At 41.5% G+C, this 21071-nt stretch overlaps 1 protein-coding gene and 1 non-coding gene across 4 annotated transcripts in view; both read left to right on the top strand.

Moving 5' to 3' along the window:
• Positions 1-21071, top strand: part of TRANK1 (tetratricopeptide repeat and ankyrin repeat containing 1) — a 65846-nt gene that overhangs the window by 13963 nt on the left and 30812 nt on the right. For 2 of the 3 annotated variants that reach the window (XM_055804279.1, XM_055804278.1), the window contains exons 2-9: positions 5127-5261; positions 6829-6952; positions 8347-8497; positions 10938-11056; positions 14156-14239; positions 17658-17796; positions 18372-18503; positions 20482-20649. In XM_055804279.1, the coding sequence (XP_055660254.1) occupies positions 5128-5261; positions 6829-6952; positions 8347-8497; positions 10938-11056; positions 14156-14239; positions 17658-17796; positions 18372-18503; positions 20482-20649 (1051 nt within the window). In that variant the 5' untranslated portion in view covers position 5127. Of the gene's footprint in view, positions 1-5126; positions 5262-6828; positions 6953-8346; positions 8498-10937; positions 11057-14155; positions 14240-17657; positions 17797-18371; positions 18504-20481; positions 20650-21071 lie in introns of those variants that run through there. The other variant, XM_055804280.1, reaches the window with a different exon arrangement.
• Positions 2837-2947, top strand: LOC114013532 (U6atac minor spliceosomal RNA). Its single transcript, XR_003556570.1, has one exon. It is a non-coding gene; the product is annotated as a U6atac minor spliceosomal RNA (small nuclear RNA).

Below are 21071 nucleotides of genomic sequence, written 5' to 3'. Positions count from 1 at the left end.
GGGATCCCCACTGCTCACTGTCTTGGAGGCTACACCTAAATGAGAATGAGTGGCAAAAGCACCCCGTTGTGACCCGTGCAGAGGCTCCATGCGTTCTTTGTATAGACTGTCTCGGGAGAGGGTATTTCAAGGACCCAAAAGGGTACTGGTAGTCTTTAGGTATAGCTGACTTGGAAATAGAAGAAATTAAACAGCTGTCTACCTTGCCCAGTTTCTTGGAGGACCCTTCTGTTGTGGGGTTGCTGAGGGTTGAAGAGCAACAGGTGCTGATCACTGCCACCATGGCACACCGGAGGCAGTATTGCAGCAACTGAGACTCCCCAATTCCCATCCATAAAGTGATTTGTCAACTGGAGAGCAAAGGAGTGATCAGCAGGACCCACTCACCCTTTAATAGCCTCATATGGCCAGTGCAAAAGCCTAATGGAGAGTGGAGACTAACAGTAAACTGTTGTGGCCAGAATGAAGTCATGCCATTGAGTGCTGCCATGCCAGACATGCTAGAGCTTCAGTGTGAACTGGAGTCAAAGGCAGCCAAGTGGTATGCCACCAGTGATCCTGCTAACGCATTTTTCTCAGTCTCTCTGGCAGCAGAATGCAGGCTGTGGTTCACTTTCATGTAGAGGGGCATTGAGCACACCTGGAATCGACTGCCCCAGGGGTGGAAGCACAGCTCTACCCATGGACTGATCCAAGCGGCACTGAAACAGGGTGATGCTCCAGAACACCTGCAGTACATCAATGACATCATCGTGTGGAGCTGTACAGCAGAAGGAAGTTTTTGAGAAAGGGAAGAAAATAGTCCAAATCCTTCAGAAAGCCAGTTCTGTTACAAAACAAAGTAAGGTCAAGGGACCTGCGTAGAAGATCCACTTTTTAGAAGTGAAAGGCAAGATGGACATTGTTAGATCCCAATGCATGTGGTCAACGAAGTAACAGCTATGTCTCTATCAACTAGCAAAAAGGCAACACAAGCTTTCTTAGGCTTTGTGGGTTTTGGAGAATGCACGTTCCAACTGACTGTCTGATTGTAAGCCTTCTCTATCAAGTGGCCCAGAAGAAGAACAATTTCAAATGGGGCCCTGAGCAACAAGCCTTTGAACAAATTAAACAGGAGGTAGTTCATGCAGCAGCCCTTGGACCAGTCTGGGCTGAACAAGATGTAAAAAATGTACGCTACATCTCAGCCAGGGAGAATGGCCTTACCTGGTCCTGTTGTACTGTAGGAAAACATGGAAGGTGGAAAGCTGCTATGTGGAATCCTACACAAGTTGCAGAAACTGTTGAAAGGCAAGGTGTATCAAGGTGAAAGCCATCCAGCTGGGTTTAGATACTGCTGAATGAGAAAAATGGCCAGTATTTTGTATTAACTCATGGATGGTGGCAAATGCTTTGTGGGGGTGAGTACAGCAATGGAGGCAGAGCAACTGGCAGTGCACGGGTAAACCCATCTGGCCTGCTGAACTAGGGCAAGATACTGCTGCTGGAGTAGAGATCCTGGTTGTAAAAGTATGTCATGTAGGTACCCAAGAGTTAGGCCACTGAAGAATGTTAAAACAACCAGCAGGTGGAACAGGCTGTTAAGACTGAAGTGACTCAGGCAGATCTGGACTGGCAGCTTAAGGATGAGCGAGTTAGAGCATGATGGGCCCACAACACCTCAGGCCATCAAGAAAGAGATGCAACATATAGATGGGCTCGGGATCAAGGGGTGCGCTTGACCATGGACACTATTGCACAGGTTACCCATGAATGTGAAATGTGCTGCAATGAAGCGAGTCATGTGGTTAAAGCCTCTCTGGTATGGAGGACAATGGCTGAAATATAAATATGGGGAGGCCTGGCAGATTGATTATATGACACTTTCACAAACCCACCAAAGCAAGTGCTGTGTGCTTACAGTGGTGGAAGCAACCACTGGGTGGTTAGAAATATGTCCTGTGCCCCATGCCACCACCTGGAATACTATCCTGGGCCTTGAAAAACAAGTCTTATGGTGGCATGGTGCCCCAGAAAGAGCCGGGTCAACACAAAATAGTCTAATTTCCAAAACAACCTCATAGACACCCAGGCCAAAGGCCATGGCATTGAGTGGGTATATCGCATCCCCCATCACGCACTAGCCTCTGGGAAAACTGTACAGTACAATGGACAGTCACAGACTACACTGCAAGCAATGGGTGCTGGGACATTCAAACGCTGGAATACGCATTTAGCAAAAGCCATCTGGTTAGTCAACGCTAGGAGATCTGCCAGTTGAGCTGGCCCTGCGCAGTCAAAAGTTCTATACGCTAGAGAAGGGGATAAAATCCCTGTAGCACACATAAATATGCTGGGGAAGACAGTCTGGGTTATTCCTGCCTCAGGCAATGGCAAACCCATTTGTGGGACTGGTTTTGCTCAAGGAACAGGGTGCACTTGGTGGATAGTGCAGAAGGGTGGGGAGGTCTGATGTGTGCCTTGGGGTGATTTGATCCTAGGTGAGAATAGCCAGTGATTTGAATTGTATGATGTTAATTGCTGTATAATACTGTGTCATCATTACTATGGTTGCTATATGCTGTATCAACAGTATTACAGTAAGAATAATCTAGATTGGTGAAGAATGAATTTTGATAAAAATGGGCAAACTAATAGCTGGCCAAGGTGATAGAACTAGGCAAGTGCTGTGGTGGTGGAACCAGAACCGGCTTCAGCCTGCAGCAATCCAACACCACACACCATCTCTCCTTTCCTGAAGGACTGCTATGACAGACGGAGCCCGAAGGCACGGACTAAAATGAGTATGATACCTGTGTGTATATATCAAAGACAGGAAAGATGCTGGTGATTAATGGTGATGGAAGAGGTTAGTGCTCTCCTTGATGAGGATGGAATAGACCCTGGTGGCCTCACGCATACAGTTAAGGCACTGCCACGTACTTCAAAGCATTTTTTGATGTATTGGAAAGTGTGGGGACCTGGGCATAATGTAAATGGTATGGAATAAGGGGTGAATGTTCTGGTTTTAGCTGGGATATAATTAGTTTTCTTCCAAGTACCTGGTACAGTGTTGTGGTTTAGATTTAGGATGAGAATAATGTTGATAACACTTTGATGGTTGCTAAGCAGTGTTTACATTTAAATCAAGGACCATCCAGCTTCTCATTCTGCCCTGCCAGTGAGGAGGCTGGGGGAGCACAAGAAGCTGGGATGGGACACAGCCTGGACAGCTGACCCCAGCTGGCCAGAGGGTTTTTCCATACCATATGACATCGCGCCTGGTATATAAATTAGAGGGAAGGCTGGCTGGGCATTGGTTGGTGGGTGGTGAGCAGTTGCTTTGTGCATCATTTGTTTTGTCTATTCTAATTTTTTTACTGTTATTATTAATACTATTATTATTATTTCCCTTACTTTTCTGTCCTATTAAACTGTCTTTATCTCAACTCACAAATTCTACTTTTGTTTTTTTTCAGATCCTCTCTCCCATCCCATTGTCAGGGGGTGGAGTGAGCATGTGGCTGGGTAGTGTTTAGCTGCCTGCCAGTTTAAACCACAATATTATGATAGCAGGTTGTGAGGTTTACAGGTTGTTACTGGTTTTGTTCCAGGCCTGCTAATACCTGGATAATAACATAAATCTCTGCATTCCTTTTTGGTGAATTAATCTTATTTAAGAGTGCTGATATTTGTAAGATTCATACAGGTTTTTGCAGGTGATGGAAATGGCTTTTATTCATAAAATCCATTGTGAAGAATGATTCTATGGAAGACTTTAGCACTGGATTTTTCTTTTGTCTGTGGTTCTGATGTGCGGTTTCTCAGCAGACACGTACCTGTTTTCCCTCTTGTGTTTGTTTTGTTCATCTAGCTGCTTGACCATGTGATTATGTCCTGGTTTTGGCTAGGATAGACTTAATTTTCTTCTTAGCAGCTGGTGCAGCGCTGTGTTTGGGACTTGGTGTAAAACCAGTGTTGATGGCACGCTGCTGTTTTTGGTTGTTGCTGGGTTGGTGTTTGTACCGGGTTGGGGACTTTTTGGTTTCTCAGGCCTTGCTGGCAGGAGGGCCGGAGGGGACACAGCCGGGTCAGCTGGCCCGAACTAGCCAAAGGGGTATTCCATACCATAGGATGTCATGCTCGGTATATGGTGTGGAGGGGGGATGTTGGCCAGGGTGGGGGGGACCGTTGCTCAGGGGCTGGCTGGGCATCGGTCAGTGGGTGGTGAGCAGCTGTACTGTGCATCACTTGTTTTCTTTTCTCCTTTCCCCCTGGATTTCATTCCTCTCCCCTTCTCCCTCCTTTTCATTATAACGTTGTTATTATTATTTTTCTTTTGTTTTGGTTTTATTTCAGTAATTAAACGGTTCTTATCTTAACCCTTGAGTTTTACATTCTTTTCCAATTCACACCCCTCTGGGTTGACCTCTCTGAACCTGATTTTACAATTTTAATAATAAAATATTTTACCAATCAGTTGCAGTTGATGCCTGTTTTAAGCTTTGTTTTCTTTTAGTGTTTGCTACATACATTTTAATAACTTTTAAATCTGATTCAAGGTCCTTATGTAGTATGAATCTACTTACATTACAGTATTTCCAAGTAGTAATCAAATTTCAATGCAGTTTTGTGTACAGTATCTATCCATAAAGGCTGGACAAAAAAAAAAAGGCATAAAAATAAATAAAAAGCAAGTAAATTAGTTTTGTGTTTAACTAATTGAGAAGTATAGTTTCATGTATTTCTTAAGCATATGAACTCTGTTTTTTCTCGTGTATGTTTCCTCCTGTGTTGAGTGTGTGTGCACACATTTAAAAAATTCGGAATCTTAATTTAAAAAACACAGTTTAAGATTTGAGGAGAAAATCTGGAAAAAAATGCATACCAATGGTAGATTTGGTTAGCTGAGGTTGATTAAGAAATAGATGGAAGTTGAGGCATCAGCAGCAAAGACAATGCTATCACATGAGTTATATTTTACTATTGCAACTGCAGTAAAGAAGAAAAAAGTGGTCTTTTGTACTTTTCAAATACGCAAAAACTAAGGTGAAAAATTAAGTGGATTTTTGGGAAAGAAGTGTTTTATAAATCAAAGCTTTTCTTTGACTGAAGTTTTTTTCTTTTTTTTTTGTGCTTTTAATTAGCATGGATGCTATGGAATATGCACAGTTAATGAAACAAACTGGGAACCAGGATTTTAAAAATGGAAATTACTCTTTGGCCATCAGAAAGTATGATCAAGCTCTGCATACGCTTGCTTGTTTAATGCAATGGGTCCCGTAAGTATTCTTGAATTACAAGATATAAATCATAAGACAAGTCTGAAATTTGTACAGCACTACAGTTAACTCAGAACTGTATTTCTTGCCCTGACACCTGATTTTCTTGTATCTTTGTGTATCTTAGTGTACTAGTGTCATAATTAGAGAGGAATTACTGTTCCTGACATATATGTGGGAGACTAGTTAGTGACTGTAATCTGAATGTTTTCATATAAGCATCAGTTGTAAATAAGTGTAATTAAAGCTCAAATTAATTTTCCATAAAATGTATTGGTTTCTGTTAAACTACTTCTGTTACTTAGCTGATGTGCTGTGGGTTAATCTTGCTGTTATTCTGCCATTTACTGGTCATGTCTATGGCTTGTTACATGGGTCGTCTGATTATCTTTAAAATGATTTATCTAAGTTACTTTGTTCTTGTTATTTGGTCTTTCTTAGTTTTCTCAGATTTGTTAAAAAGAAATCAGTGGAAGTGTTCTTTGGGTATTTCTTGTGCTTGTTTTTGTCAGTTAACATCAGTTGCTACTGTTACTGATGACTAAATAACTAATATGTTGACTCTTAAATATTCATTACTGCCATGTATTAACACCGCTGTTTACCTTATTTAACACCAGCCATTCATTTATTTTGACTATTAGCCATTTAGATTAAGTAGTAAAATAAATTTGGACCATAGGGAAGGACTAGGACTGAGCAAGGATAGAGCAAAGTAGGGATCTGATCCCGAGTGTCTCCTTTCCCCTTGCCATAGGTTGCATTGTCAGGATTTGCTTGCAGGCAACAGTGTGGTCTGAACACATTCAGTGTAGTTGAAACAACTTTCTTGAGTGTAAGTTAGCAGATAGGAATAAGATGAAGGATGCAGCTGTGTGGCGTGTACTGTTTGTTTGAGCACAGGCAAGATAGGTGGGCTGTAGTCCTGTAAATTTTGTGCAGCTCTTTCCAGAAACTCTCTTGGATTTTTGTATACTCTTGGATACTTTTATATCCTCACGTTATTTTTTTTAATATATATATATAGCGTGTGTGTATATATATATATGAAGTATATATACTTTAGTATATTCTGTACTCTAAAATACATGTCTATTTCTTAGCTAGTGTAAATGTGGATAATTCTATTGACTTCTTCAAATGGTAATACAGTAAAATGTGTTTTGGTGTTTTTTTGGTGACCAAAATATAGCATTTTATTAGCATTCTTTCCATCTTGCAGCTTCTATTTGTGGGTCTGTTTTTTCCCATTCTTGGCCTCTGGCTTTACTGAGCCATACCTAGGTGTGCTGAGGTGGTCTAAACTTTCTAAATCCTCATACTTCGTTATTCCAGTGGGTTGGCTTTCTGCTTCAGGAGAGACCAGGATATCACTAACGTATCATTCAGGATGTCACTAAAAGATTTTATAGCAGATGTTCAAGCGATCTTTATTTCCTGCAACTCCATTTTTACATGTAATTTTGTTAGATGGGTGATACATAGACTCTTCTTTTTTTCTTGTTGCTAACCATGAAATATGATGCATCCTTTTTCAAGTGAATATATGCTAAACCCCTATTTTTAGGTGTTCGAAGGACATAGCTGTGTTACACTGTAACAAGTCAACTGCCTTGTACCATCTTGGTAAATGGAAAGAAGCAGTGTTTTCAGCCTACCAGAGTTTACAGTGGGATCCGGAGTATGTTAAGGTATTCAGATGTTTAAGCTGGCCGTTTTTTGCATGCCTTACTTACTAAAAAAAATGTCAATATCTGCTTTTTATTGTCTTTTGGTTTTGAGGTGTGATAAACAAATACAGCATAAAATTCTAGGAATGTGTCTGACACTTACATGAGCATCAGAATGACTACTGTAACAGTACTTTTATTAAAATGAAGGAGCTCTCTTTTGCACCAGAAGATGCTGGTTCTTTCTGGGTCCCAACAAGAGAGGCACCAATGCTTTCAAGAAAGATAACTATTTTATTAATATCCTGGACAAGGCAACAGCAAGTAACAAAATCTTACATGCCTTTAAGATGTTGGAGACCTGAGGATGACACAGCACCGGCCAGGTCTCTGGTCAGGTCATGGCACACTGTCCGGATCCCATCTGTGGTGAGGTTCACCAGCTCAGTGTTCACTTACGGTCTTACAGAGCCTGGCTCGTGGTACAGATTCATCAGCCACTGTCAGGTCTGGGATGGGGACTTAGCTTTGAAAGTTCCCTTGGGCAGTGTGCCCTACTATTCTTTACATGTTAATAAGTTCCTGGGAACAGTACGTGGTGATCAAGGTCATATTGTGTTTCCAGTGGACAGAACAATACGCTACGCATACGCTTGTGTGATTAAGTACAGTGATTAAGTACACATTGATGCAAGTACTCATCTGTTAAGTTGCAGTTGTACAGTATTTATGATGTGGAGGCATACACTTGGATTGGCTTTTATGTACAATAAATGGTCTTCTGGAGTAACCACTGCAGACTCCCAGAGACTTTAGTAGAAGGTATCTGATTTGGGTATGGTAAAATTGCATGCATGCAAATACCAGTTTAATTTATGCTGTATCACAGTATGTCAGTTATCTGGTTTGAATAAATTGATTTCACTGTGACTCTGAACCAATACAACTTAGTTTGGTGGTGAACATAAACATGTTCAGGTGTCTTTGGCTGAAGGATATATGCATTGTGGTAAATACTGCTGCATGCAGTGGCATGGGGACATAAACATATATTCTGGACCTTATGACAAAAAAAAAAATCCTGTGCAGAGGATGTTAAAATATAGCTGCTAACAGTATGTCTTCCATCTTGTAGTTATTTTCCAAGTTTTGCAGTGCAGGATTTATCACTTTTATGATCTGTGATGTCATCAGTAGCATATTGTGAATTTCAAGGGATGTTTTTTCGCTGTTCTTTTTTGATCTGTGTGTAAGAAGCTGTAAAAATAGTACTACATGTAATTTTTGTAGCATAATCAGAGAATTTAGGAAAAAATGTTAATGTTTTGTAGTAAAGATCTGAATATTTTCCCAACAATGGTCTTTTTTGTTCTCTTTTTTTTTTTCCTTCCCCCCCCCCCCCCCCCCCCCCCCAGGCGTATTATAGAGCTGGCCACTCATTGATCAAGTTATCAAACTCTTACGAGGCGATTTCAATGTTTCATAAAGGTTTGGTTCTCCTGAATGCTTCTGCAGATCAAACTCAAGTTGCTGATTTTGTAGCAGGAATCTTCATAAGTGTCAATGGTAAACTCAAATTAAGAACTTAATTCTTCTAAGAGCCTTTCAGTAGTGATGACAACGCAAGTCCTTGGTAGGGCATCCTTTGTGAGGTCATTCATTTGGTCCTTAGTGGCTCAGGTCTGTTTGAGGATCTTGAATGTGTTGAGTGGCCTTATCAAAAGGATGTGGTGAACCTGGTCTAGTTTGTAAATGGCAGATACCAACAATCCCAAAACACTGTGCAGGGGAGGATGTTGTCTCACAAGAACGCATCAATTTTGGACCAGTTAGAAGAGGACAGAATTCAGAGTCAGGGAGGCAAAGATGGAGATTTGGAGCTCCAGACCCCTGAGGCTTTAGTGTTTTTAGTCCAAACCGCTCTGCTTTTCTTTTAGCTAGGTAGATTTGAAAATAATTAGAAGATAGCTTAAACTTGAGTTTACAGTGCAGTGTACTCCAGTGTGGGGGACATTCCGCTAGTAATGGGCAGCGATGAAAAGAGGGATTTTGACTTTTTTGTGGCGTTGCATGGGGTTTTTTTGAGCAATGTCTACCCTGGGCCTTCCTGCCCTCTCCTCAGTCTCTCTTCCTCTACTTGCTTTTTTGTCTGGTTCACAGGCTCTGTCTGATGGGGCTTGCAGGCATGCCAGGTGATTTCAGGTGTGCCCCTGCTGCATTTTCCTGAACTTGTAGCCCCATGTTAAGGACCTTGATTAGCTTTAGCACTGTCTGTAGCTGGGCTCACCCACAAGCAGAAGAACTGCCATGAGGTTCGCAGCGTCTTGGGGCTTAGAAGTGTTTCTTGAGGACAGGGATTAATTTTTTCCCCCTCCTTGTTTGATGAAGATTGGCTGCTGATTCAAGGTGCCTCATCAGTTGGGTGGCCAGGGATGTTTAAGCCCCCATTTGGCATTCTCCTGTGTGTTAATCGGTGCTAAAATTGTCCCTGTGCAATGAAGTAATTTAGTTAGAGACCCCAACTTCAAAAGCACTGTGTATACTTGCTGCAAGTGAGTGGCTTAGGTTGCTTAAAGAATCACCATCAAAGGTATTGGCAAAATAGTTTTAATATGAATTTGTGGGAGTGCAACTTCACCAAGTTCGATGGCAAGGTTCATTCTATTACTTATTGCATAGATAAATCACACAAAGAAGAATCAAATTAAAAATAAGCTGGAATGAAATGATTTACAGAGAGACTAAAGATGTAGAAGAGTAAGGGAGAGTCTCCTTGAGTTATGAGGTTCAGAGTGGACCCTCTTGCTTTCTCAGCTCTTGATAAGAGTTTAGGTGCAGCTAGATCCAATCCTAGTCTCAGACTTGGGCAACAGTTTGTATTTAAAGGAATATAAGGAGTAAGGAAGATCAGTTGAGTCACAAGGTTCAGAGTGGACCCGACCCCCTTGCTTTCTAAACTCTATTTCATAGAGCTTTGGTGTGGCTAGATCCAATCTTAGTCTCATCTTGGACAGTCGTTTATATCTAATGGATGTCTAAGGTTTATCTGCAGTTTAAGGTTGATCACAAGATTTTAGCAGCACTTAATCATTGACTTAATTTATCATTTAAAAGTGGATCAATAAGTTTTACTACAATCACAACAGTAACTTAATTATGGATCCGTGACAGTAACATTCATTCTATACTTGTTATCAGGTACTTCAATGAATTCACACATGCATGCACGCAGACACAAAGGAGTAAATTTATTGTGTGTGTATATATATATATATATTTTAAAAATGTACAAAGGTATAACTGTTAAAACTTCCCCTTGCTGAAATATTAATGTTAAATGCCTTTGCATTTTTCAGTGGGTGAAAGGTTGAGCCTCTAGGAGTGGGGAGCCCAGGGTCCATCATCAGCTTTTGGTGATGGTGGTACTAACTTTATAGTTAGATGGTGAACTTGGGAGCTAGCGAGCTCTGAGAAGTGTCCTGCCCGGAGGGAGGTGCTTGTCACAGACTGCTGTGTTCTAGGAGAGCTCAAAGGGACCTTGCTTAAGACTGCTGTTTTTAGGTTTGGAGATGATTGGCTTTAGTCAGCAATAAATTGCTGTTCTGTCCACAATCCAAGTTGGTAATTACTGGACTTTTCACAATTCCAGTGAAGGCGTTACCTTATCACTCATATTCAGATAAGGAATGTTCCAAGGCTGTCAAGGGAGGTTAGGATTCAGATAAGGAATGTTCCAAGGCTGTCAAGGGAGGTTAGGATTCAGATAAGGAGTGCTCCAAGGCTGTCAAGGGAGGTTAGGATTCAGATAAGGAATGTTTCTGGTGTGGTCAGCACCGTTCCCCACCTCAGCCATGCAAGAGTTGCTGGCACAGTCAAGGGAGGCACTTAACCACCCAGCTCACTGCACAGGGGACGAGGGCTCAGGGGGTTCCTGAGGAACAGAAGGGAGGGTGTAAGGTGCAGCGCCACGACACTAAACAGTTTTCTCGATGGCTTGTTCTTGCAGACGAACGGGTCTCTCCATTGACTTTTCCCCCTGCGTATGATTATATTTTCAGCATGAGGTTTGATGCGCTGATTTGGCAAGCGGTGATAGAGAAGCTGGCCCAGAAGGGGAAGTGGCGGGTAAGTCTGTCACTGCCTGACCTGCTGTTGTGCCCCGTCACCCTTAAAATCCCAGTGAATGTTTATTGTTCCCTGGTTCGAATTTTTAAGACTGAAAAATACTTTTAGGGGTAACCTGTGAAACTCATTTCTTGAAGGCATACGATGAACTGTAAATGCCGCTTTGCTCTTGCTGTTGTTTCTTATAACTTCGGTGCCATCTAGAGTTGCTATTCTTGAAAGAAATATGAGGGGGGAAAAAATACATGTTTATTTGTGGTCCCTTTTACTTGGTGTATGACAAGCTGGACTTTCACAGCGGTCTGTGAAAGACCCACAAATAAAGGAGCTCAGAGTAAATATGTGGTTGTTAAAATGAGATCATTTAGAAAAATCAGAAGGTGAATCACCTGAAATTATTCTAACCTTCTTTTCTATAGTAGCTGTGTAAAAAAAAAAAAAAAAAAAAAAAAAAAAAAAAAAAAAAAAAAAAAATTGATCATTGTCATGAATATGCCTGTGTTGAACATGGGCGGCGAGGTGCTGGCATGGGGCTGCCGGGCCCCTGTGAGGAGAGGCCAGGACTGCCCTGGGCCATCATGGCTGGTTCCAGCAGCCCTGCCGCAGGGCACAGCTGAGCCCCCCAGCCAAGGTGGGCTGCTAATGGGAAGGTGTTTCAAAAAGGGTGAACCCTGCCTGGCAGAGTGAGGGGGGAGGAAAGAGCAGCAGCGGGTGGGAGGATGAGAGGAAGGAGGTGGGGAGGTGCTGTGGCTGGAGCAGGGGTTCCCTTGCAGCCTGTGCAGAGGCCATGCAGGAGCAGGCTCTCGGCAGGAGCCATGGTGCTGGAGCATGGGAGAAGCTTAAGGAGGTGGGAGTGACAGAGAGGGACTGCTATGCACTGACTGCAGCCCCACATTGCCCATTCAACCCCCCCGCTGTGGGCAGGGACATCAATCGGGTCAGGTTGCTGAAAGCCCTGTCCAACCTCACCTTGAACACTTCCAGTGGTGGGTCATCCACATCTTCTCTGGGCAACCTCTTCCAGTGTATCATAAAAAAATTCTTCTTTACGTCCAATTTTAAACCTACCCCCTTTGAGGTTAAAACTGTTGCCCCTTGTCCCTTTTGTTTCCAAAAACCATAACCAAGAAAACTCTCCAAACCAAATGGTAGTTCAGAAACTTGTCACTGGTTTATTGCAGCGCTGGGTGCATGGGTTTTTTTTTTTTCCTTCTGATGTGCACGCCAGTTTACTCGAGGGCACACGTTACATATGATAGGGTACCTGCACATTCATAGTACATTACGTATCCATTTTCATTCACGCACAGGACTGGTTGCAAGTTTCTCACTTCTAATGCAAATTAGTGCGCATCCTCAGATAGCACTACTGAAGTTTTTCACAAATGATGTGTGCTCCCCAAGTGGGGGTTTGCTGTCTTTCGGGGGAGCTGTTTGAGTAGGAGGTCACAATCTCTCATTGCCACAACTACTTTTGTCCTACTTTCAACTAATTTTCTGTGGATTGCAGCACCTTAACAGCTTGCCTCCTCTTGTGGCCAGAACTTTCTCACTTGGAGGCTTCCTTCCACATAACTTAGATAATGGTGTTCTTTTCCCCATCTGTTCTTGGTTTCCCAAGGCTGACTCCCTTGATTACAAGTCCTTTCACACAGCTTTAGAGGGTGGGTCAGCTTGGCCTAAACTTTGTGCCCATATTTCTTCAACTTGTAGTCAAACACTAAATCATAGTTTGATAATTCAGGAGTTTAGGCAACACTTTCGCTTACAGACCTTGTTAAAAAGCCTTTCTTATAAGCCCCCTTTATATATAGAAAGGCTGTAACATGGTCTCCCCAGAACCTTCTCTTCTCCAGGCTGAAGAACCCCAGCTCTCTCAGCTTTTCCTCATAGGAGAGGTGTTCCAACCCTCTGATCATTTTTGCGGCCCTCCTCTGGACCTGCTCCAACAGGTCTATGTCTTTCCTGTGCTGGAGGTCCCAGAGCTGAATGCAGGGCTGCAGGTGGGGTCTCACCAGAGGAGAGGAGAGTCATCTCCCTCGACCTGCTGGCAGTGATTCTTTTGATGCAGACCAGAATACAGTTGGCTTTCTGGGCTAGAAGCACACATTGATGGCTCATATGCAATTTCTCATGTACCAATACCTCCAGGTCCTCCTCTGCAGGAATCCTCTTAATCCATTCATCCCCCAGCCTGTATTTATACTAGGGATTACCCTGACGCAGGTGGAGGACCTTGGCCTTGTTGAACTTCATGAGGTTCACACGGGCTTGCTCCTTGAGCCTGTCAAGGTGCCTCTGAATGGCATCCCTGCTCTCAAGTGTATCAACTGCATCACTGAGCTTGGTGCCACCTGCAAACTTGCTGAGTGAGTATTGCACCACGCAGTCCCACTGTGTCATTGATGAAGATACTAAATAGTAGTGGTCCCAGTACGGACCCTTCAGGGACACAGCTTGTTACTGGTTTCCACTTGGACCCTGAGCCATTGACTGTAACTCCTTGGATGCAGCCATCTGGCCAATTCCTTACCCATCCAACAGTCTATCCATCAAATCCGTACCTCTACAGTTTAGAGCTACGAATGTTGTGGGGGACTATATCAAAGGCCTTACAGAAGTCCAGGTAGATGACATAGTTCTTCCATTGCCCTCTGGTGAAAGTAGATGGGTTTTCAAGGAGCAAGGTGAAGTTTTTAGGGAAACTGAGAAAAAGATACAGTAAACACTTCTTGCTTTCTGCTGAGAATGTTGTTGTGGCTGGGGAGTCTCATCCCCATGAATGTAAAGGTCTGCTCCTAAAGTGAGGGGCCACTTCCAAGGCATATTGGAGAGATTTTTAGGGCTTGACCTTTCTTACATGGTTTTAATTTCTGAGGAAACTTTAATCAGTCATAACTTACCACAGTCCACTGTGTATTACATTAATTCAGTTGAAAAACAGAGATTCAGTAATGTGTTGCAATCTTAAAAAAAAATCTGAATTGTTGTTAGCCCTTGTTTGCCTTCCTACAAGATCTGATGAGGCAGTGAAAAACAAAGTTTCGAACTGTGCTTATTAGATCACCAATGTTTTGTCTTTTTTTTTTTTTTTAACAGTCTTGTTTGTTGTTGTTGTCCGATAAGAAAGAGTTGCCCACCAATCTCAGAGTAAACCAGTTATCACTGAAGAATCTCTTTGAGGTAAACTAAACATTTTTTTTTTCTTATGTCTATTTCTTTTTTTCCTGTTGACTTTAGTGAGAGATTTTCCACCTTGTGTGCAAGGTTAAAACGTCAAAGAAAAATAAGATGGAAAATAATACATGGACTTTGTATTTATGTTAAATGATCTATTTTGCCCCTTTTCACTTGAAAATTAAAAAATCTTTATTTTGCATAATTTCTGTGTGTAATTTAATATTTTATTTGATCAAAAGAAGACATCTTCCTCTCAAGTACAGCAAGCCATTCATGTCAGGCTTGTAACCTGACAATTTAATGCTGAAAAATGTCAGACATCAGTTAAGTTGGATATGTTTTCCAACTATGAGAACTTATGATATCCATGAGATAGGGTATTTTTTTTTTTTTACTTTGCTAGCCTGTCTCTGAACTGCTTCATGGTGCTGAGTATGATTACAGAGAGTTGAGCTGGGCGCAGTATTGGAATTTTCCCTTCCCTCAACGCCCCAAATTTTAGTAGGTTGCTTTATACCTAGGCAGCACCTGCTAAACTTTTTCCCTGAAGACTCTGACAGTTTGCATATAACTTAGAGGATTTTGGCAAGATGGAAACATGTAGTTGTAGACAAAGTAGCCACAATTCCTCATGCCTTTCACTGAGGTGATGGCGTCTGCAGGCAGCAGAATTTAATCTTTATGTTGCTCATCTGAAACTTGCTCTTTTCTTTATTTTGTGGTTCCTCATGTTATGCAGCGCTTGGGAACCTCCAAAGCTTTCTATGCTGGCAGGAGAAAATAACATTTTCCAGCTGTCAGAAACTGCCATGCTTACACATCCTTTGCTGCTGTTGGTTGTGCTTACCTGGTGCATGTGCCATGCCATGCACACTGGTACACCCCGGAGGCTCTGCCCTCGTCGCTGTGTGAGCTAGGTGGCCTTGTAGGGCTTGCTGCTGCTTGCACCTGCCTTTGTACATGGGTATGCTGCCAAAACGCTTTGAATGCATGAAGGTGTGTGCAGCCATTGCTTCCAGCCCAGCTCAGGGCTATGGAGGCAGTTCACCAGCCCTGCAACTCAGGAGCAGCCAGTGTCCGTAGCAGTAACATACTAACTCTCTAAAGGCATCTCACAGTGTATGTGTCTGTTACCACACAGGGGATGCCCAGGCTGTTTCAACTGCAGTTAAGTAAAGCATTTCATATGTACCATTAAAAAAAAATATTGTTGGTATGCATTTTTTTGTATTATTCTTCCATTTCTTTGTGTGTATAAGTTAATTAACTATAGTTCTGCTCTATGTAATCTACTTTAAAAAGATATGGTTACAGGTTCATTGAGATCTTCCATTAGGCTTTATGCTGAAGTATACTAGATTTCTTACAGCACAGAGGTTTTCCTGACAGAAGCTGTAGAAGATGTTAACTGTACACGACACAGTACATTTGCTTGGCATTTACTGGCTGGCAAATTAACAGTTTAGGGTATGTTTATGGAATATGCCAGAATTTGCCACTTGGCTGTTACAGTGCTTATGGTACTTTTGTCATAAAAATTGCAAGTTGGTGCTTTTTCCATCAATGTATATCAGGTAGGTTCCTTGACAGAGTAAGTGGGAGCAATTCTGGAAAAGAAGGGTAATGCAAAGGGAATAAATCGACATCTGTTCATAGCAGAAGAGTTAGTGGATGAATATATATATAACCAAGCATGCCTTGGTTAGCTATCATTAGGCAGGTATGCTGGATTAGTGCCAGCAGATATGGGACTTCATGCTACCCACCATCATCCCTCATGTTTACTCATTTTTTGTGGGAAGGGAGGGTGAGTTGAGGTCCAGTCCTGAATCAGCCAGGTCCATGGCTGACCAGCAGAGCAGGGCTGTGGTGCTAGAGCAGCATAGTTGTGGTGAGGACAAAGGCATGAGAGCCTCAGCTTAAAGCAGCTTCGAAGTGGAGATGCCCACTGCCACTGCTGTGGTTTGCAGCTCTTAGCAGTGCTGTGGCCTGGGGCATTGCAGCAGAACAGTCCTACAAGGGGTGAATATGCTCCTCACACTGACAGTAAGGCATGGCGTTGCAGTAGAGGACACATGTAGTGTCTTAGCAAAGAACTTTCCTTCCTGGGCAAGCAAATTGAAATGCCTCCTTGAGAGAGGAAGGTAAAAATCGGTTGCCTTTGCAAAATACTGTGTCCTTCATTGCTGAATTGGCTTCGCCAGTCTTAGCTATTCTAGGGGTTTGTGGTGCATGTGGAAGACTGAAAGAATCAAGATGAAAAATTCCCTAAGCACTGCTTCTCTTTTGCAAAAATTAGAAAATGCGGCTTTCTGACAACTCGAGCTTCCCCTGCTGCCACTACATTATCCCTGTAATTTGTGGTATTTTGATTTTGTAACTGTGCGCAAACAGTAATTCTCGCCAGTCAAAATTTGGCATGAGGTGTTAGAAAAAAAGATTTATTTGTGGATGTTGGAAGCATGTGTGAAGACTGCTATTTAAAAAGATGACTGGCACAAATGGAGAAATTATGTCTGAACACTGTTTCCGACCACCCCCTCATGTCCTGATCCTTCTGGCATAGTGTCTTAATTTCCATCTGAGCTTCCTCTGCCCACCTCCAGAGTTCCCCCTGTTGCTGTACCCCTTGTAGACTGTGCTTCATGTTCATTAAGTAGCTGCTAGAACATCCTTTTTCAGTTCAGCTGCCTTCTGTTCAGGCTGTGTGCTTTCAATCTTGGTCTGTAACCTTCCCTGTAAATTCCATGCTTTTATCAGATCACTTTCTAGGAATTTATCTGGCCAAAAACGTCTCCTAAGGCTTAACATTTTTTCTTTGTATGAGCAGTCATGTTATCATTGTTGTCTTAGTAACACCAGATGCTTCCTGAAGTGGATGAGAGTAGGGCTTTGCCCTGCTCTCCATCCATGGGGTTCCTGAGCTGTAAAAGGACTGGTTGCTTGAGTTCCCTAAACCTCCTTCCTGCAGTCTCTAACTCCCTTTTCCCAGTTACAAGTGTTTCTCCAGCCTATTCTTGCTTTGGGGTAGCTGCCTGCAGAAGCTGCCTCATCCAAGCTTAAAAGGCACAATATCCAGTTACAGCAGTACGTGCACTGAGAGTCCGTAACATTGAATAGACAAGTGTGAGGCCAAAAGTTGCAGTCAATTACAGAGAAGAAATACAGAAATACGTATTATAAAATAGACTTTAGGTTCAATGCTCTTCAGAGCAGGACAAGATTCCTTTAAGATTAACATCTTGTAGTAGCTTCTACTAGAGTTGTTACATATATAATAGAGGTTTCATTTTACAGTGGCTATGGCTTGATTGTTACTGTTTCACTGATTCTTATAATAAAACCCCAGGGAAACCAGATTTTAAAAAGCCTTTTGTGTATGTAAAAAGTAACATGTTGTAATTGTTCTCTTTGTTATCAGACTTCTGAGTTGTATGGGTGCGGTGAGAAGATGCAAGAAGTAGCAGAGTTAGTCAAGTGGCTAATTTCCATCGGGGCGAAAGCTGAAACCATTGGAGTGTATCTGCTTCATGCTGTTATCAGGCTGTGTATCAAAGCGAGTGAGTGACATCTGTAGCTAAAATAAAATAATGGTGGCCTTCATCAGAGAACTGACAGCTAGAGCTTTTAAATTTTTTATTTAAAAAGCTAATGAGATCAGATCATCTAGGTGTATATAACCTGGCATGTGCCAATAAGGCACTATTTTTGAAAATGTTCTAAGCATTCTCTGTGCCTGATAGTAGTACAAGCATGATATGGCGGTTCTCTTCTGTGGTTTGAAGTAGAAGGGTGATTGGTATGGGTCTTTCATAATGTGAATATATTAGCTTTGACAAAAATACAGTATTTCTTCCTGCCACCTTGGTGTGGAGCAACAGTTTCTGTATGTGCTAAAGAGCCGTGAGGTTCACACTTTATGCAAGTCAGCAAGAATGTAGCATCATGTCTCCCACAATGCAGCTGGCTCTTACCATCATTTCGTTCACGTATTTCTTCCCTAGCATACTCCCTGTCTTTGAGAAAAGGTTTCATATAGTTGCATCTTGGCAATCTATAGGGGAAAAACCAGGATCTGTTTCTGTTGTATCTCTCTTTACCATTTATAACAAGTGGGTTTTCTTAATCATTTCAGGAAAGAACCATCTCTTCAGGTGGTTACTGACTCAGAGGCCAGACTTGAAGGATAAGATCAACCAGCAAGACAGAGATGGATGCAACCTCCTGCATATTGTGGCATCTTCCACTGAATATTCCCAGAAACGCAGTAAATATAGTTATTTTGTGTGTGGTGTTTTGTTTTCATATGGAAAAATGAATAATGGAAGAACATTTCAGAGCCCGGTGTTTACTATTTCGTTCTAAGGAAGAAAATGAGAAAGTCCTTTTATCTAAATGTAGACTTTGTAATGGTAACTAATATTTAAACTTTCCAACAATTCCCTTTTAAAATTTTATACCTGATTTGTGACCATTTGATTTGCTCTTTGGTTTGACTGATTATGATTTTCCCACAAGTGTGCTGCAGTTTTTTGAATCCTAGAAGTTTCATTTTGAAGTTTGATGTGCCCTTAAGATCGTATTAGACCACCTGGGGACCTATCCTTTTCAATAGATGAAGATTTGAAACCTCTGTAGCAGTTTATCTTGTCAGAGGAGAAAAATGAAATGCTTTCCTTCACATTTTCTGTGGGAATCCTTTTATGTTAATGTAGCCTGGCTTTTTTTTCTTGTATTTTTTACTCTGCCCACCAGGTGGCAACAGGAAATAAGCATCTATGCCGAGGTAACACCAGACTTCTAGGCCGTGAAATGTGATGATATTCTGGCGGTTCTCCTTATTAGCATGAATGACATGTGCGCAACCTATACTAAATAATTTCAGTTTATGGGAAGGTGTAACATGTCTCTTGCAGCAGTTCCATCTGTTGCTAAATGACGTCTGGATTTCCAGAAGATACAGTATATATATTTATTTATTTATAATTACATTTATATAGGGTATATATATTATATAAAGTATATATTTTAATATGTACTTACTAAAGATTATTTGTATATTACATATTATAGAGCGAGCATATAGTTGTATATCTTTATTACAGTTTAATTCTTTATATTTATATAGTGTATATTATCTAGAGAATATATTTATAAATATAAAAATAAACCCTACCACCTATCTGTTAACAAAAAATAATCCCTAAAATAGCTTGAACAGTAAGGCTTAGACAAACAAAGCAAGACATTTGTGTTAGCCTGCATCATTTTTTCCTCATCTAGGCTTTGCCTTTGGCACGTGCAGTAACAGAGGCTGTGTGCTGTGGTGGTGTGCCTAGGGGACGTGTGGTGGTCTAACACTTACTTGCTCACAGTCACTCGGTCTTCTCCTGTGTGACTTGGTGATTTGGTGCTCCTGCGCCCTTCCAGCTGTTCCAAGAGCATGGCTTATAGCAAATATGTCTCTTTGAGGCACGAGGAGTACAGGCAGCTGCTTGCAGGGCTGTGAAGTTTCCCCTGGTAGTGCCGTGTGACACACTAAGAAATGAGCATGTCATCTTCCAGAATATTAGATACTGTGTCAAGGCTTTAAATCACCATTATATTTATTGTGTTTATGTGTAATCTGTAATACTTGTGAAAGGCTATAGAGGATCGTAGTATCTGTTGAAATCAATCTATTATTCAACAGAAATCTGTTGAAACATTGGTCAAATTAGACATCTTTGTTATAAGGCTTATTACCAAGACAATGATGTGTTTTACGCTACATAGAAAGAAGAAACTCAGTGCCCAGCTGTGTATATTCATGCATGAGTATGTGATATATTCTGGTTTATTGGGTCACCTTCCAAACAGTAGCAAAATCCATTGTTTTGCTTTTTCTTTATGTACAGAGTAGTTTGCCTAGAGCCTGGAGAACAGGGTTGGGGCATAAGGGAGGAGGTGAATTCTACATGCTGCCTCTGGCCAGTGAGATGCTCATGAGGCATCCAGTCACTTTGTGTTTCTGTGCTGCTGTTTCCCAATTACTAGTAATGAAGACAGAAGACGGAGTTTTAATTTTAAGGGGTTTCTTTTGGGGAAAGATGCCTAACAATGCCTCATTCTTACGACATTGGGAAAACATAGATTTTGGGGTTTTTTTACAAAATTATGCTAGAAATTGGGCCAGGCAAAACCCCTGAAAAATGAGATTTTTTTCTCATATTTTTCCTCTAATGTTTATTACTGTAATGTTTTAGGCCAAACAGAAGATGTGATCATGCTCCTGAATTTTGGGGTTGATCCCACTGTTCCAGATGGACGGTCAAGATATGTCATAGATATGTTGAAAAAGAACAAAAACTTTGATGCTGTAAAAGCAGTCAGCGATCACATTGAGAGACATACTTCTTCTGAGAAAGAGACAGGTACTACGTGGACTGTGTGTTTTTCCTGTTTTAGAATTATATCCTTTAGGTACAAAACTGTTCTATTTGTAATTGGTAGTAGTAGGTGGCTTTTAGGTAACTTTTCCTATGAGTTGTCACCCTGATCTCCTGTCAGTCAGTGATGAATGTTTTGTTCTTGCCTGAAGGTGACTGCTGTGCAACAGATGTTCTTAGTATATCATGCAATAAGTAACTACAAGTTGTTCTGTTACTGTAAGCCACTGTTTTTCCCCCCCTCATCCTTAACATGAGACTCCCCTTGCAATAGAAACTGCTTCTTTTTGGTGCTTCTTCAGTTTTGATCTTTTACCTTCACTTTATTTTTGGGAAAATGAAACATTTTGTTGAAATATTGGTGGCATATTTAAAATGCTTTTAATAACAAAAAATACTGGCAAAAA

Source organism: Falco peregrinus, chromosome 5 (assembly GCF_023634155.1).
Source record: "Falco peregrinus isolate bFalPer1 chromosome 5, bFalPer1.pri, whole genome shotgun sequence".
In the NCBI taxonomy this organism is placed as follows: domain Eukaryota; kingdom Metazoa; phylum Chordata; class Aves; order Falconiformes; family Falconidae; genus Falco; species Falco peregrinus.
The sequence above is the reverse complement of the archived record's forward strand: the minus strand, read 5'-3'. Positions and strand labels throughout refer to the sequence as shown.